The sequence below is a fragment of the Vulpes lagopus genome, chromosome 8 (genome assembly GCF_018345385.1).
Source record: "Vulpes lagopus strain Blue_001 chromosome 8, ASM1834538v1, whole genome shotgun sequence".
NCBI lineage: Eukaryota > Metazoa > Chordata > Mammalia > Carnivora > Canidae > Vulpes > Vulpes lagopus.
Window position 1 is genome coordinate 46,081,054 of NC_054831.1, and position 18,053 is coordinate 46,099,106.

Consider the following 18,053-nt stretch of genomic DNA (forward strand, 5'->3'; position numbering starts at 1 on the left):
CAAAAAGTTACAAAGCATGCAAAGAAACAGGAAAATATGACCCATACACAGAAAAACAAATCAAGTGAAACTGTACTTGAGGGAGCATAGATATTGGACTCTATAGACAGAGAGATTAACTGTTGAAGACATATTCCATGGGTTAAAGGAAGTATATTTAAAGAAATAAAGAAACATGAGAACAATGTCTAACCATAGATATTAGGATGAATAAACAAAATATGGTATAAACATATAATGGAATATTATTTAGCCATCAGAAGGAACAAAGTACTTACACATACAACATGGATAAACCTGAAAAACATTATGATAATTAAAGGATCCAGACATGAAAGGCCATATACTGTATGATTCCATTTATACGAAATGTCCAGAATATATAAATCCATAGACACAGAAAGGAGATGATTTTCCCGGGGATAGAAGGAGTAAGAATGAAAATATTGGAACTGCTAATAGGTAAGGGGATTTTTGTTTTGTTTTTGTTTTATTTTTTTAAAGATTTATTTATTTATTTATTTATTTATTTATTTATTTATTTATTTATTTATTTATGATAGACATAGAAAAAGAGAGAGAGAGGCAGACACAGGAGGAGGGAGAAGCAGGCTCCATGCCAGGAGCCCGACGTGGGACTCAATCATGGGACTCCAGGATCACGTCCAGGGCCAAAGGCCGGCGCCAAACCACTGAGCCACCCAGGGATCCCCTTTTGTTTTATTTTTATTGCAATATAACACTATGTAAATTTAAGGTGTACAACATGTTAACACATTTATATACTGTAGTATGATTTCTACCATAGTAATAATTAGCACCACTATCACATTTTATTATAATTATCCTTTTAGTGGTTGCAATCATTAAATTCTAGTCTCTTAGCACACTTGGTGATTGTAAAACAATATTGTTGTATAGTCACTATAATGTGAATATTTTTTATTTTTTGGTTTTTATTTTTTTTATAATGTGAATTTTTAGATCTCTAGGGCTTATGCATTGCAAGTCTATAGCCTTAAACAGTATCTGTCCTATACCAGGATCCCTGGGTGGCGCAGCGGTTTGGCGCCTGCCTTTGGCCCAGGGCACGATCCTGGAGACCCCGGATCGAATCCCACGTCGGGCTCCCGGTGCATGGAGCCTGCTTCTCCCTCTGCCTATGTCTCTGCCTCTCTTTCTCTCTCTGTGTGACTATCATAAATAAATAAAAATTTAAAAAAAAAATAGTATCTGTCCTATACCTCCATCCCCCATCCCCTGGTAACCACCATCTTACTCTTTATTTTCATGAGTTTAGTTTAGTTTTTTTTTTTTTTTAGATTCCACATGTAAGTTATATTATACAGTACTTGTCTTTCTTTGTCTGGTTTATCTCACTTAATATAAAATGCTCAAGGTCCAGGGACGCCTGGGTGGTTCAGTGGTTGAGCGTCTGCCTTTGTTTGGCTCAGGGCGTGATCCCAGAGTCCCAGGATTGAGTCCCACATCGGGCTTCCTGCATGGAGCCTGCTTCTCCCTCTGCCTGTGTCTCTGCCTCTCTTTGTCTCTCATGAATGGATAAATGAAATCTTAGGAAAAAAAAAGCTCAAGGTCCAACCATGTTGTTGCAAATGGCAGGATATCCATCTTGTGGCTGAATAATATTCCATTATATATGAATATATATGAATATATATATATATATTACATCTTATTTATCCATTCATTCATTGATAGACACTCAAACTGTTTCATTTCTTGGCTGTTCTGAATAATGCAGTAAATATGGGAGTGCACTTATCTCTTTCAAATACTGTTTTCATTTTCTTGAGTATATTCCCAAAAGTGAAATTGCTATATCATATTGGTGTAGATTTTTTAGTTTTTTGAGGAATCTTCATATTGGTTCCATAGTGTTTGAACTACTATATGCTTCCACCAACTGTGTACAAGTGTTCCCTTTTCTCCACATCCTTGCCAACACTTGTTATCTCATATTTCATTGTGATTTTGACTTTAATTTCCCTAATTATTAGCGATGTTGAGGATCTTTTCATGTACCTGTTAGCTATTTGGATATCTTCTTTGAAATAAAAATCTTATATGTAGATTTTTGAAGAATGATGGAAATGTTCTAGAATTAGATAGTGTTAATGGTTGCACCATATAATGAATATACTAAAAAAACACTAAAGTATACATTTTAAATGGTATTATGTAAAATATATCTGAATTTATAAAATGCTGTAAAATTTAAGCTAAAATAAAATTTTGTGATAATCAAAATCATAAAGTTTACCACAGAGAATGGCAGCTACTAAATTTGTAATGTGTGCATGTCAAAATCAAAGAAATAATCCCAAGAAGACAGAAAGAGACAAAAAATGTTCAAATAAATTGCATTTATATAATAAGCATGCATATACATCTAAATAGAAATTGTCTTTTTAAAGTGATAATGACATATAATGTGTGAGTTTTAACTGGATAATACTGGGCAATAGTGTGTAAGTCAAAAAGGGATCATTAAGCCATATTATTGTGGAAGAGGGCTATGATATTAACTTTATTCATTGTTAACTGTACCTGATAAAATTCCAAGAATAGCAGTGAAAAGAATTGCATGAATACATTTCCAATTAATGGAAAGTAAAAAGAATAAAACAAAACAAAACATGAAAAAACGGAGACTAATAGAAATAAAGTTTGCGTTAGAAATAAGTACATTGCATAACAATGTGCATGATAAATGATAAATGCAAATGGACAACAATTTCCATTAAGAACAGAATTTCTGATATTGAATTTAAAAATTTTTATGTTCTATTTACTAAAGGCATGCCTAAAACCTAAGGAATGTTGAAGGCAAAAAGAAAGATATATACTGGACAGTAACCAAAAGCTATGTAGCTATGCTAATATTTAAAAAAAATATATTTAAAGACAAAATTCATTATTATTAATGAACCAGTTCATCTAGTTTAAAAAAGGTCGAATTTACCAGTAAGGTATTATTAGCCTACACTTGTATGTTTAAAATAAAAATATCAAGCACAAAAAAAATAATCAAAATACACAAGATTTAGGGCACCTGGGTGGGTGGCTCGTTCAGTTAGGCATCCAACTCTTGATTTTGGCTTTGGTCATTATTTCAGGGTTTGAGATAAAGCCCTGCATCAGGCTCCATGCTGGTCATGGACTCTCCTTAAGATTCTCTCTCTTCCTCTCCCTTCCCTCTAAAAAATAATTTTAAAAAGTGAATATATAAGATTTGAGTAACATAAGCTAGCAGGTTTGACATTATTGTTACTGGTGGGAAAGTCTGCATTGTTTGATGAAGGTCTCCGTTCTTAGATTTCCCACAAAAAGATTTATGTGACAATCAGTGCTCCTGTAAAGACAGCCAGAAGGAAAGCAGGCATAAAGCAATTTGGGGATTGGATATTTGTTGGGTGTTTCTGGGCTGGGAGGAGCTGTGGTGTAAAATAGGGTGGTCTCTAATGGAGGCTGCTTCCAGTCATTTGGGAGACTCTTCCCACAGGTTGGGAGCGGGTAGTTTTTGACCTGACAAGGTTTGTACTGGAATCATCATGGCAGCTTTTCTCCTTGGAGGGCTGTCCTATAACTGCAGTACGAGTGCATTATAATGAGTCTAGGGGTTACCCTAGGGCAGAGATGGAAGAGGAGAGTGTGTGCTCTGCACCTGTGGCTCTTGATCTCTTAGCCCCAAGGTCTTGGAAGCCTTAAAGTCAAGATGTTGTGCCTAAGGTGTTCTAATGTGAAATCTATTTATCACCCTCCTTGCCTCCAGCCCATGTTTCTATCATTCCCCCTCAAGGGCTTAAGACACTGCCTTGAGGCATTCCTTCCACTGCTCATATCTAGCTTCTACCTAACATTATCTGCATATATAGAACTTTGCCCCCCACCACAAAGAATACATATGCTCAAGTAAATAAGTCACATTAATGGGGGATTCCCAGGTGGCTCAAGGTTTAGCACCTGCCTTCGGCCCAGGGCATGATCCTGGAGTCCTGAGATCGAGTCTCATATCGGGCTCCCTGCATGGAGCCTGCTTCTCCCTCTGCGCCCCCACCTCTCATGAATAAAATAAATAAAATCTTTTTTTAAAAAAGTCACATTAATGGAATTTGATGACACAGCAAGTCATAACACAAGTCTCATCAAATTTTAAGAGTGTGTTACCATGATATCTCACAGTACATTTATATTTAAGGACAAAAAAATTGAAAGAGCCTCATAATTATGGAAGAATTTTAAATATCCAAGTAACTTCTATTTTAAAGAAAAATCAACAGAAGAGTATTTGGAATTGGACAGTAATGGATATGCTACATGCTAAAATGTATGTAATGCAAGGAAAATGGAACATGAAGATAAATGTATAGCTTTAAAAGTTTATATTAGGGAATCCCTGGGTGGTTCAGCGGTTTAGTGCCTGCCTTCCACGCAGGGCATGATCCTGGAGACCCAGGATCAAGTCCCACATCAGGCTCCCTGCATGGAGCCTGCTTCTCCCTCTGCCTGTGTCTCTGCCTCTCTCTCTCTCTCTCTCTCTGTCTCTCATGAATAAATAAATAAATAAAATCTTTTTAAAAAAGTTTATATTAGAGAATAAGCCTAAAACTAAGGAGCTGAAATTACCAGATAGAAGAAGAGTGTCCAAGTTAGAAAAAGAACAGAATAAGCTTCACAAAGTAGAAGGAAGCTGATAATAAAGACCAGAACAGAAATCATTGAAACAGAAAAGTAAGATATAACAGAAAGGATGGACAAATACAAAGGTTTTTTTCTCTAATAATACAGGTAAACTATCCCAAGACTGATGAAGAACAAAATAGAAAAATAAACATCAGAAATAAAAATAAAATCTAATCATAGTTTAAAAAGCTTAGAAAAGATAATGAGAGCGCTACAAAATGTTTTACATTAAAATAAAAAATTTTAATAAAATGGGAAAATTCCTAGAAAATATAGAAGTTCCACAGCCTGAATAATAAGTAACAAAACCCTAAAGTTCTAAGTATGAAGGAAATTTAATCAGTGAAAATTCTTCTTACAGTAATAGCTTACAGATATGTTCTACCAAATGTTCAAATAAAACATAATTCCAACCATATACCAACTATTAGAGAACACAAACAAAAGGATTGCTCTTAACTCATTCTTTGAGGCCAGTTTAATTGTGGCTACAAAAATCAACAAGATGTGTGGGAGAAAGGAAAATCACAAGCCAGTTTCCATTAGAAATGTAGATGCATGAATCCTAATTAAAATACTGACAGAACCCAGTCCAGCCATGTATATGGATATACTATGTCTGGGGGAGGAAGCTGATGGGAAGTTAATCCAAAAATGCAAAAGATGTTCATCATTTTAAAATGCCCAAAAATGGCTTTCACTTACCATATTAAAATTAAAAATCCTTATTATCATCTCAGTAGGTACAGACACATCAAATAAAATTCAACATTTATGATTTTTAAAAAGTATTCTTAGCAAATTAGAAATAGAAAAGGGTTTTCTTAATCTGAAAAGAATGCAGAAAACCTGCCACTTTATTGCTAAAACTTATAAACAAGTTAATCTGGACAACATATTGTGGCATATACATATATTAGATAAAACAATGAAGAGTCAAGAGAATGATAAACACAAAGTGCTGCAGAGTCTCTGGTTAATATATATGTGTGTATGTTTATATGTTGGATAAATACATGTCAATATAAACATACTTTCAAATAAATATAGTATTTTTTAAATAAGGAAAAATTTTCAGTTAATGAAGTTAGGACACTAAAGACATTTATAGACTCTCAAAACACAAGTACAAGAAATTAACTGTGAAAGAGAGATACTTCATCTTCAATGAAATTTAGTTTTGTGAGTTTCCTAAGCAGTCCAGATGTAAGACTGAAGAGAGAGACCAGTGTCTTAATCTAGGGTTACTTATTTCCTGAGCAATTACAGCAGATAGATAGGAATTAAGTGAAGTTGCTGGCCAAGAGAGTAAAAACATGGAACTGTGTGATGGCAAGTTTGATGGGAAAGGAAGTGAATCTTAGCAGTGGATGAAGCATTAAGAGAAAATAGAGGGATTAAACAAGTGGAAATTAGAAGAATCAAGGACTTGTTTTTGCCTGGGTCCAGGGGAGGGACAAGTGAAGGCAAGAGAGAACATTAAGGGTTAGAGGTTGCAACCAGAGAGTAGATTGCTGGGGGCTAAAGACTTAGGAAATGAAACCAATTAGGGCCAGTAGAGTGATTTCCTGAAGTAAGGTAGAGTTGAAGTTTCTAAAGGAATCATAGATAGATTTAGTTTTAGATCCCCTAAAAAAGGGATGGAATTGTGAGCTTCTCTGGGAAATGGTTTTTCACGTGAATGATGAAGTCACCCAAAATGATACTAAGAGTCAGATAAGTTTCCTTCTCTCTGTGGAAGTAAAACAACTGTTCGTTTGTTGATGTATAACTCATAAGTATCTGAGATAGGAGGACAGACTTTCAGAAATACTGATACAATTTCTCTGGTGTTCCTGAGGCAAGTGTTCCATACCCTCTCCCCCTTCTCTGCCACCCTACCTCTTTGCTTTACCAATCCACTGTTTTGCTTCTGGGAGTCATTCCTAATAGCCAGCCAGACCCAGAGCCTCTCCCTTCCTGCTGTCTTCTGTTAATCTATTTAAATTTTATAATCCACACTAATTTGCACATATTAGATTTCCTCCTGGCTTTCTTCAGCTTTCATACACTACACAAAGCCATTGAAGAGAATATTCCAATTTTCACATCTCTTTTCTCTTTTGAAGCCAATCTAGCAAATATAGACCAATGATTTCATCAAAACTGAATATTCAGAGTTTGTTATAGTCTTTAACTTCTTTTATTTTTCTAGCTCCCTTAGTGAATTAAAGATTATCTGTATGATTTTTTGCCCTCTCACATTATAGAGAGGTATGAGCCTTTTTCCCCAAGTATGATGGTTTCAAACAGGTTTGCTCTAACCTTTTCATTCTTTGAATAATTTGTATTATCATTAACTTTTGTGCTAAAAAACAGACAACATTCCCCTTAGAATGTGCCTTTATTGCCCTTATGTAATTGGAGAGATTATTGCTGCATGTTTCCAGGTGATATTTCCACTTACCCTGCTGCTATGCAAGATTTTAACTGTGTTTAAGTCATACTGCCAGGAAGTCCCAGCTCCTCTGAGAATAATTGTCATTATTTAACTTAAATCTCATCATGGGGTAATGAGTCAGACAACACATGGACTTTGGATGAAAAGGTTTCTACTGAGCACTATCTTGAATTCAGTATCTACATTACCACCTAGAAATAAAAAGATCATTCACCTGCCAATTTTTGTAGAAGATTCTGCACAGATATTACACATGATTTGGTGAAAAGATATTAAAACTTAGTGCTATGTAATTCCACCCTAATACATTACAATGAAGAAATAAATTCAATAGAGGCAGACTCATTTCAAAGACCTCTTGAATAGCTTTTACAAATTATATTTAAGCAAATAATTTAGAAATATCAGGATACCCGATAATATCCTTTTGTTTGCTTATATATGTTTATCAGTGAAGAAGATGAATTTGCTATGGGTAGACAGAATGTAGTGAACCACTAATATAAGAAGAATTACAATGAGTTGCTATTTAGTATATACAAAAGTTAAAATGAGGTTCAGTCTTTCCCATTCTGATTAAAATTTATGAGAACTTGAGTAAGAGAAGAAATAATTCATTTTGTTAATGAGCAGTGAGAATAAAGAATGGCAATCTTGAAAATAGCACTCTTGTTAAAAATCTACATAGAGAAAAACTGGACCATGAATGAAGATGAGTGTTAGAACTGAATCTTAAAAGGATGCAGATAAAAGGACAGACATTATTTTGTAAGTTTGCCCTTTAAGAAAAACCCAGAAAGACTTAAAGTTAATTTCAAATGTCCTTTGGCTATTTTTAACACAGAGGTTGCTTATTGCAAAAGAAAACATTTTAAAAGATGCAAAAGAGCCCACTCACTGTTTATAACTAACAAAATGACAAGAATTAATGTTAGAATGCCCACAGTGGGGCACCAGGGTGGCTCAGTACCTGAGCATCTGCCTTTGACTCAGGGTGTGATCCCGGGGTCCTGGGATCCAATCCCACATTGGGCTCCCCGCAGGGAGCCTGTTTCTCCCTCTGCCTATGCTTCTGTCTCTCTCTCTGTGTCTCTCATGAATAAATAAATAAAATCTTAAAAAAATTTTAAAAAAAGAATGTCCACAGTAGAGAAGGGCAGTATTAAACACAAAAGGTTTTACTTCAAAAAATATTATTGGATGATGAAGATTCAGTGCAATATGTAAAATTATGAGTAATTTTTAAATGACAATCTGAGGATCCCTGGGTGGCGCAGCGGTTTAGCACCTGCCTTTGGCCCAGGGTGTGATCCTGGAGACCCGGGATCGAATCCCACGTCGGGCTCCCGGTGCATGGAGCCTGCTTCTCCCTCTGCCTGTGTCTCTGCCTCTCTCTCTCTCTCTCTCTCTCTTTGTGACTATCATAAATAAATAAAAAATAAAAAATAAAATAAATAAATGACGATCTGAGGCAAAGAACTTAATTTTTCTGAGCCTTAGTTTATGTTTAAAAATGAAAATAATACATATCTCTGAGGATTCTTGTAAAAATTAAGTATTACGTGTAAACTATTTTATTACCTACCTTTCAAGAAGTGGTTTGGTGACAGTTGTTATCAATTTTTTCTCTTTCTTCTTGTTCTTCCTCTCCCCCTCCATCATCAATCACCACCACCATCATGTGGCTTAAACAAACAACCATTTTTAATCTCTCATTATTCTCATTGACTGGGCTCAGCTAGGCAGTTCCTTTGCTCCCTGTGAAGTTGTCTGGTGCTTAAGTCACCTGGGAATCTGGCTCTGGGCTTGAGCTTATCTAGGCCTGAGATCCTGAGGTCCTGTGTTCTCCTTGAGGCTGTCCACATAATGTGAGCTTCTCTCAGCATTGCAGCAGATTCTAGAAGACAGAGTTCGAAGAGAGAAAGGCAAAAGGTGCAAGATATGCCCTCGCCTCAGAATTCACAAAGGATCACTTCTGCTATATTCTGTTGGTCACAGGAAGTCACTAGGCAGATCTAAGCGGAGCAGAAAACAACCCCTCTTTTTGATGGAGCAGTAGCAGTATCACACTGCAAAAGAGCATGTGGCAGCCATGTTTGGAAATAACCTCTGTCTCAGTGCTATAAAGAAGTACGAAGCAGCTCCCTGTGTGTACATGAGAAAAGATAAGGAAAGAGAGATGTATTGCTAAGTGAGAAAAACTAAGTACAGAAAAGACTTAGAATATACTAATCATAATGTAAGGATGTGGGGGATAAAAACGTATTTGTATTTTTTTATATTTTTTTAAAAAGTCTCTGAAAACATGCAATAAACTAAAAGCAGGTGCCTGATGAGGTTGGAAATCAGGTGGCTAGGTGATATAGTGAGGCTTTTCACTATGTGTCTTATTGTACCTTTTAACAACAATTTGAATATTCAAATAACTTCTGTTGTTTAAAAATTCAGTTTATAGATTTCCTAATATATGGTCATCTAGTGTTTGTGTGAAAATTTACTTCCAAGATAGTGAATTCTGTTGTTTTAACCATTTACTTCAAAGATGGTGAATTCTATTATATTAACCATTTAAGATACTGTCAAAAAGCCTTGTTTGTTTGGTTTTTTCTTTTTTTTTGCATTAACTTACTTTAATTAACTGAATCATTCATTCACAAGACACACAGTACTTAACAGAGGCATTGTTGTAACAATTTTATGGTATATTTCTATGTTTCAAATGTCATTGAATTCTAATTTCAACTATGTTAATTTCATAATGTAACTTTAAATTTTATGCATATAATATTTCAAATACTAAAATGTGATTACTGAAAAAAGTTGGATTGACTGAAGTTAATAAGAATAATAATTCTAAAGGTATTTTCCTTTTTAGATTACTGTGCCATGCTATGAAGGACCATATAGTTCGTGTTGCAAATGAAGCTGAGTTTATTTTGAACAGACAGAGAGCTGAGGATGTACATAAACATGCAGAATTTGAGGTAAGATTTTGATGGCAGATTAAAATCTGCTTCTCCATTATAAGTCAGCTGTCACTGATAGTAACCTTACATAAGAGGTTTTTTTTTAAGAGGAAAATTTCATTCAGGTCACTTAGTTCTTTTTTTTTTTTTTTTTTTTTTTTAAGCTTTAGTAAATGCCAAACTCAGAGCTCTAATTTTTACCTCACAGCATGCAGAGATTCTTCTTACCCTGTGCCTAACCCTTTGGTAGGCTGAAGTTGTTCTCATGTACTCTTAAAAGCAAATAACATTTTATGATGCAATTACTTTAGTAATTTTTGAACTAGTTTATACACTATTAAAAATGGGTATAGCAAGTAGTTATATGAAGAAACTCAGTTTTACTAAATATTCGGTAATTTATCATTTATCAATGTATCCATCTTCAGAGTGACCAAAGATCACTTCATGTTTTATTGTTATAATTGATATTTGACAATGAAGCATTGCTTTTATAGGATATGCATGTATATCTGTACATATATTGGGAATATAATAATTTTAAAATCCTTATAAGTACCTAACTAAAGAAAAAATTAAGTATCATTTCTATTTTATGTGCAAAAACTAAAGTATATTGAAATATTGTATATTCTAAATTCTATGCTAATAGGTTTTATAAAAATGTGTTACTTTTATATTTCCAGCATGTCAATAATTATTTGCCATTATTTGAATTGCCTCAACTCAATAATTTGATTTCAGTGTTTTAAATAACAGTGATTACTTCAGTTCATTCAGTTTGCAAAAAAAACTTGGTTTCAGAAATATTCAGGTGACCTGGTATTTGGCTTAGGTTGAACTGCCAGTGGCCTTAAAAATAATAAATAACCATCATTTTATTTTCCTGATGCAACACGTGAACTTGTGTGGCTGGAAATCAGAGCCCAAGATTTCAGTTTTTATGAGGTTTTTATCTCAGTAAGCCAGCTCTCTTAGTTGTACAAGTTGATGCCCTAGGTCTTGTAATCTCTGACCTAGCTAGCTGAAAAGCATGAGACAGAGAAATAACTGTTGTCACTCTCATACTCTTAACCTGCTTCATTTGTCAGATGAGACAGCACATACTTGGCATGAGAGATTGCAACAAACTCATCTTGAAAAAAATACCAAATATTTTAAACTTTGATAAAAGTACATTGACAATTGAGTGTTTATCAAAGTGTAGCTTCATATCCCTTCAACAGTAAATACTATTGGATATTTATCAAGGTATCCTGCTATAATCTGGATGTCAAGAAAATTTTGAGTTATCTGTTCTTTGAAGAATATGTTTTGATATGAGATATGTCAGGAGTCTAAACAAAATAAGAATATTCAGTTAACTCTTGACTTCTGTTAGTAAATAAGATTTAGAATATTAGTTGAATTCCCTGCAGGATGAGTTTTGAGTCATTCATATTTCTACTAAGAAAATCAAGATATTTTGTGGGGATATAAGAAAATCAGTATTTGTCATGTGAAAATATTTAAAATAGACTTTCAAGCAGCTAGATATTAGTTACAAGTTTTAACACATACTTAGCCAAGATAAAATTAAGCTGATGGCAGTGTTTCTCAGCCTGTTTTTCATTATTGTCCCCCTGTAAGGAATATTTTTTAGACCAATTTTCATTCAAGAAAATTGAATCACCCTCTCCCAGTAAAATTTTATTTCTACAATATGCTGTATAACTGTTTGTGTAGTACATATGCTTCTGTGCTTTCTACATAAAAGGAATGTGATTTTTTTTTCACACTCCCAACACCACTTTTTTGCCCCCTGGGTAAATGAGGTCAATCCTATTGAGGATGCATGGCTAAAAGTGATAAGAGGCTATGAAGTGGACATGAAAATTCAGTGCTTTTTAGATTATATAAATATAAAATAAAATACTAACATAAATCAAATTTTGAGTATTGTCATTGTTATTTAATGATTGTACATTCTGTTTTTTTTAACTAAAATGTTTAAATTTGTTCTTTTTAGGTTAGAGCTGTGTTAGTAAATTCATTGATGTATGTGTGTGTGATGGTGGTTTACCAAACACCTACCGCTTTTAAATTATAAGAGATTTTATAAAAGCTATGACATTTTACTAGGACTTTTGGGGGAAATTTCTCTGTCTCTCATATAGGCCTATAATTAAGAGATAAAGTATATTTAATTTGAGATGGGTACTTCACAGTTCAGGTTTTTTTTTGGTTTTGTTTTATTTTGTTTTGTTAACCATTGTAATTGTTAAGGAAGAAAAATGAAAATTTAATTTTGCTCTTCAATGAGCTAATGAAATATTAACCTCATTATGGAGGCAGATCATTGTACTAATTGGTGATTCCCTGTACAAAAAGATAAATTGGAAAATGAATTAATCCTTCTTAGACTACTTTAAGGGTTATTTCTCTGAAAGAGATGACTTGTGGTAGTAGTCTATATCAATAGATAGACTAAAGGGATATGTTCAAATACCTTCCATGAAACAAATTTTTACATAGTGGAGATGAATGTGAACCAATTATATGTATTTTTAGATGTGAGACTTTTTTTCTTCTAGTTATAGGATTCATATTACATACTTGGTAGTGTTAGAATATATGGTCAGTCCACCCCATATAAAAATTACTCTACAAAAAAAATCAAACTTACAGTTAAAGAGATGTTCATCCTCATGTTTATATTGAACCTTTTTGATACACAGTGAGACTGATAAGCTATATTGCTAATACTGGTGAAAATGAATACAGATAGCTGACAAAACTGCTGATCTTTAGGAAAGATGAGAATAGGATAGTTGTTATCATGAGAACCTTTCAACACATTAAATTCTAGAGTTGGGAGAGGCTATAGAGAAAACTCTCTCATTTAACAAATATGAAACTGAGTATGATGGGGAAATAAAAGAATTTTCATAAAACATGGAATAAAATCCAAGTCTAAATCCCTAAATCATTGCTTTTCCTTGTAAACCACATTGCCATTCATGAAATGGAAAACTATAAATTAAATAGCAAGCTTTGGATCTCTGTATAATTATCAAGAATGTAATTCTCATTTTAAGTGTGATATATACCATATTGGTTAAAATAATAATTAGGTTTACATTTTTAATAAACCATTATTCTACAATAATTACTTTGGGAATATATTAAAATCAGACCCAGAATTTTAAGAGCCTTAAACATCATCAATTACTTTATGTAATATCATCTGAATTATTTTCCAAATACTTTATATATAAGCACATAAAACATATTTTTACAAGTTTGAAAAGTGATTGTAGTGACTGTACTCTTTAGAAAAAAAATTTCAGGGCAGCCCCGGTGGCTCAGTGGTTTAGCACTGCCTGCAGCCCAGGGTGTGATCCTGGAGACCCTGGATCGAGTCCCACAGGCTCCCTGCGTGAAGCCTGCTTCTCCCTCTGCCTGTGTCTCTGCCTCTCTCTCCTCTCTGTGTATTCTCATGAATAAATAAGTAAAATCTTAAAAAAAAAAAAGAAAAAGAAAAATTTCACAAGATGGTATTAACTAAGTTTTTAAAATTGAATTTTCATTACTCTTTAACTTAAGGTCAGTTAGTGTTCCTTACTTAGAGCAGAAGTTGTATGTTGTTCAACATTATGCATTGTTTGTATTTTTTTGTAGTCACAGTGTGCCCAGTATGCTGCTGATAGAAGAGAGGAAGAAAAGATGTGTGATCATCTTATAAGTGCTGCTAAGCATCGAGATCACGTTACAGCAAACCAACTGAAACAGAAGATCCTTAATATTCTCACAAATAAGCATGGTGCTTGGGGAGCAGTTTCTCATAGGTGAGTTATCACAAATTTACAAGTAAATAGTAACTCCCAGGTTATTTATGATAGTTAAATGTTAAAGATGATAAACTTTAAAATAATTTAGAAAATATGATTTAAGGCATAAAAGTTATTTGAATTTTCCCTGATATCTTTAGTAATTCCTCTTTAGAATCCTTTAGAAGGAAATCTTAAAATCTAAACTTTTAAGCTCCAGAAGTCATTTCTAATTTAATAGTAATATGTAATACAAAAAAAATTTAAGGCAAGTATTTTAGACTGCCATGTCATGTAATGTATGTTAATTGTAAGTGGCTCTTTTTTTCATCTTCCAAGAGTCAGCTCTACCTACTTATTAAATTTATAGCATTCTTATTTTTTTATAAATAGGTAATAATACAAGCATTTACTATTGAGAAGTAATACATTCTTTTTAAAAATCTTCTTCCATATTTTTCTATTCACTCTTTCTTAGGAAAGGTTTTCATTGCCGATTAGAGCATTTATGATATAATACAAGTAAAACCAAAATTGGTTGTTTATGAATTACAGATGTTCTCCTTGCTAAAGTTTTGTGGGCATAAAATTGTTTGTTTGTTTTTTCCTCTGTAACATGAGGAAACATTTTTTTAGAAAAATAATAGTGAGTCAAATCACTATATTTCTATTGCAAATGTTCTTCATTTTTATATTTTCATTTTTTTGATCCCATTAAATGATTTTAAGTCTCTGGCACAGTTTAGGAGTTGGTTAATTGTGGACAGACTAGTGAGAAGAATTCTGATAGAAGTGATTTGGTTAGTTAGGGAAGAGCATCGAGAATATGGCCATGATAGTGTTTGACCATCTGTCCTGGTATTTCAGGTGTGAGATAGACTTAGTAAAACTTTATAATTTTTGTATTTAAAGTAAAATTATAATTTTACTTTAAATAAAGTAAAATTCATGACTTTAAAAGTAATCAAGACTCAATATATATTCTTATAATAACAGTAATACTGTGACATCCAGCTTTTATTGAATATTTATTGTGTGCCAGGCATCATACTAAGAACTTTACATGAATTATTTCATTTAACCTTCAGAACATTATTCAAACATCTTCCGTATTACATTGAAACTGGAGCTTTCAGAGGTTAAATTAAAACTTACACAGTATCAAACAGCTTGTACAGGGAGAGACAATGTTTCACTCATGGTTCTCCAGAAAAACACAAAAACAGAACCAATGGGATATATGTGAGACATAGATAGAGATAGAGGTACAGAAGTATAAATATACATATAGACAGATTTATTTTAAAGAATTGGCTCACGTGATTATGGAAGCTGGTAAGTCTGAAAACTGTAGGATAGGCAGTGAGGCTGGAAACTAAGGCACAATTTTTGCTATAGTCCTAACATGGGATGCTGTCTTTTCCAGTTAACCTCAAGGTTTTTTGGTTTTTTTTTTTTTTTGATGTTTTTTTTTTTTTTCAATTGGTTTATTTTTAAGGCCTTCAACTAATTAGATGAGGTTCACACACATTTTATCTTCAATGTATAAAGATGTACGTGAGTTTGGGGTTTTAATTATTTCATCATGTAATTAAAATACAGCTACCAGTCACCTCCATAGCAGCAGTCCTGTGATAATGTGTCAAATGCATCCTCTGCTTAGTTGATCCTTTACTGTGTTTCATTGGATTGACAGAAAGACTGGCAGCAGGACCCCTCAGATATAAAGGTAGCTTCTCTTCTTTCCTGCATATTAGTTCCCAGTGCTAACTAAAAACACATGATTTTCCTGTTACCATCCTTTACCAAATAGGTCACTGAACTCTTAAATCTTTAAGGATGGGTTTTGTTCCCCATAATCTTCCTTAGTATTTGAGTAATTAATAAAGCTCAGTCATTAGATTGCTTCTTTTTTTTTTCTCATTCACTCTCTGGGTAATTTTTATTAATCTTATGGCTTAAAAATACAACCCTTATGTTGATAACTTGCCAATTTATAATCCCTAGTCTAGATCTTTCACTCACCTCCAGACCTGTATATCATCCATCTACCTACTTGGTGTGTCTTCTACTTATAGTATTTCAGATGACAAAACACTTCCTAAGACTTTGTCCCAAACCATCTCTCTCAGCCAAGGGCAACCCTATTCTTAGAGTTGCCCAGGCCATAAATGGTGCTTTTATCCTAATTGCACCTAACACATTACACACTGAGCCGTGCGGCACATCTTAACTGACTCTGCCACAAAATATGTCTAGAATGTCTTTGCTATCCCAAAGGATCTAAAATGATGCCCAGCATTTCTCACTTGTCCCAGCAGCGTTTTCCCTAGTCTTCCTGCTTCTTCCTTGATACTCCTAAAGGCCATTCTCAACACAACAGCCTGGGCAACTTTTATTAAAATATGTATCCTTTTCCTCCTCTGCTCAGAAACCCTCAGAACCGTGCTGTGCAAGATGGTAACCACTAGTCATGTGTGCTATTGAAATGTAATAAAAATTTAATTTAATGTACCACCTTTCAGGTCCTCAGTAGCCACATATGGGCAATGGCTAGCACGTTCGACAGCACAGAACATTTCCATTATTGCACAAAGTTCCATTGGTCAGTGTTGCTTCAGAAGTTTCCTGTGTCACTGAAAGTTAAAAACCTTACAGTTACCTACAAGAAAAGAGTGTACTGTTTTTGATAGAATGGTCGAAGAAGTCCATTCTGATAAAGGACCACTTGGGCACAGAATTGTCTGAGCATTTCAAGCCTAGGGAACAGCATGCAAAAGAAGAAGGGGGCTGGGCCTGTCCAAGAACAGGCAGAGACCAGTATGGCTGCAGTGGAGTGAACCATGGGATGAGAAGGTTATTATCTTTGATAACTCTTTGATAATTCCTCTCCCGCTCCTCTCCCGCTCCTCTCCCCTGGATCATTTTATTCCCATCACTGTGGCTTTTTGCTGCTTTTCAGGCTTTTAGGACATGTTTACTCGACTTGGAATGCCTTCTCTCAGATAGTCTGTGCAGCTAGCTCTCCCATCTTCTGTTTTTTTTTGGGGGGGGGGGGTTGGTTTTTTTATGATAGTCACACAGAGAGAGAGAGAGAGAGGCAGAGACATAGGCAGAGGGAGAAGCAGGCTCCATGCACCAGGAGCCCGACGTGGGATTCGATCCTGGGTCTCCAGGATCGCGCCCTGGGGCAAAGGCAGGCGCTAAACTGCTGCGCCACCCAGGGATCCCCCATCTTCTGTTTTTAATTCAAATGGTACTTTCTCAAAAAAGCCATCTATAGCCACTTCTTACCCCCAATTATTTTATATTATAATTATATATATTATATATCTTATATATTATATACTTATTTATCAGTTATATTGTTTTATTGTTTTGTCTCCCACCAGAATGGAAGCTCCATAGTGGAAGGGATTTTTCCTCCCTTTTGTCCACAGTAGTATTACCTCACACTTAGAATAATCCCTGATACAGAGCTGGTGCTAAATGAATATCCACTGAATAAATTAATAAATGAATACTTGATGTATACCCTTTTTTTTTTTTTACAGTGATACTGGTGATGGAATGGAAAAATAAATTAGCCTATTGTCTGGGACAATTTTATATTTCAAATGAAATTATTTTATTAAATGACAAAAAGTACTTATCCTTGCATAAAACCAAAGCTCAGGTTCATCTGGAAAGTGAGATGAACAATTCCTTATTCACTGGGTTAAATGGTAAAATGAATTATTATATGAAAATGCTTGATACCGTGTCTGTCACAAAGTGACTTCTTGTATTTGTTAGTCTCTTTTCTTTTTTATTAGCTCTTTGAGAAGAGCCTTTTAAAAAATACCTTATTTTTTAGAGGAGTTTTAGGCTTACAATAGAAATTTCCCTTATATCCTCTCCTAACACACATATATACCCTCTCCCATAATCATTCACCCAAATAGTGCCTTTTTTTTTTTTTACCAAGACTGAACCTACATTGACATGGCATAGTCACCCAAGGTCAGAGTCCGCAGAGGGCTCACTCTTGGTGGTGTGTCTTCTATGGGTCGGGACAAATATATGGTAACATGTATCATCATTATAATATCATGCGGAATATTTTAACTGCTCTAAAATTCTGTGTTCTGCCTA

The 18,053-nt window shown here is 34.3% G+C and overlaps 1 protein-coding gene across 9 annotated transcripts in view; it reads left to right on the forward strand.

Annotated features, from left to right (window-relative positions):
- Window positions 1–18,053, forward strand: part of NBEA (neurobeachin) — a 664,605-nt gene that overhangs the window by 347,706 nt on the left and 298,846 nt on the right. For all 9 annotated transcript variants that reach the window (XM_041767622.1, XM_041767623.1, XM_041767626.1 and 6 more), the window contains 2 exons: window positions 10,020–10,128; window positions 13,771–13,937. In XM_041767622.1, the coding sequence (XP_041623556.1) occupies window positions 10,020–10,128; window positions 13,771–13,937 (276 nt within the window). The remainder of the gene's footprint in view (window positions 1–10,019; window positions 10,129–13,770; window positions 13,938–18,053) is intronic.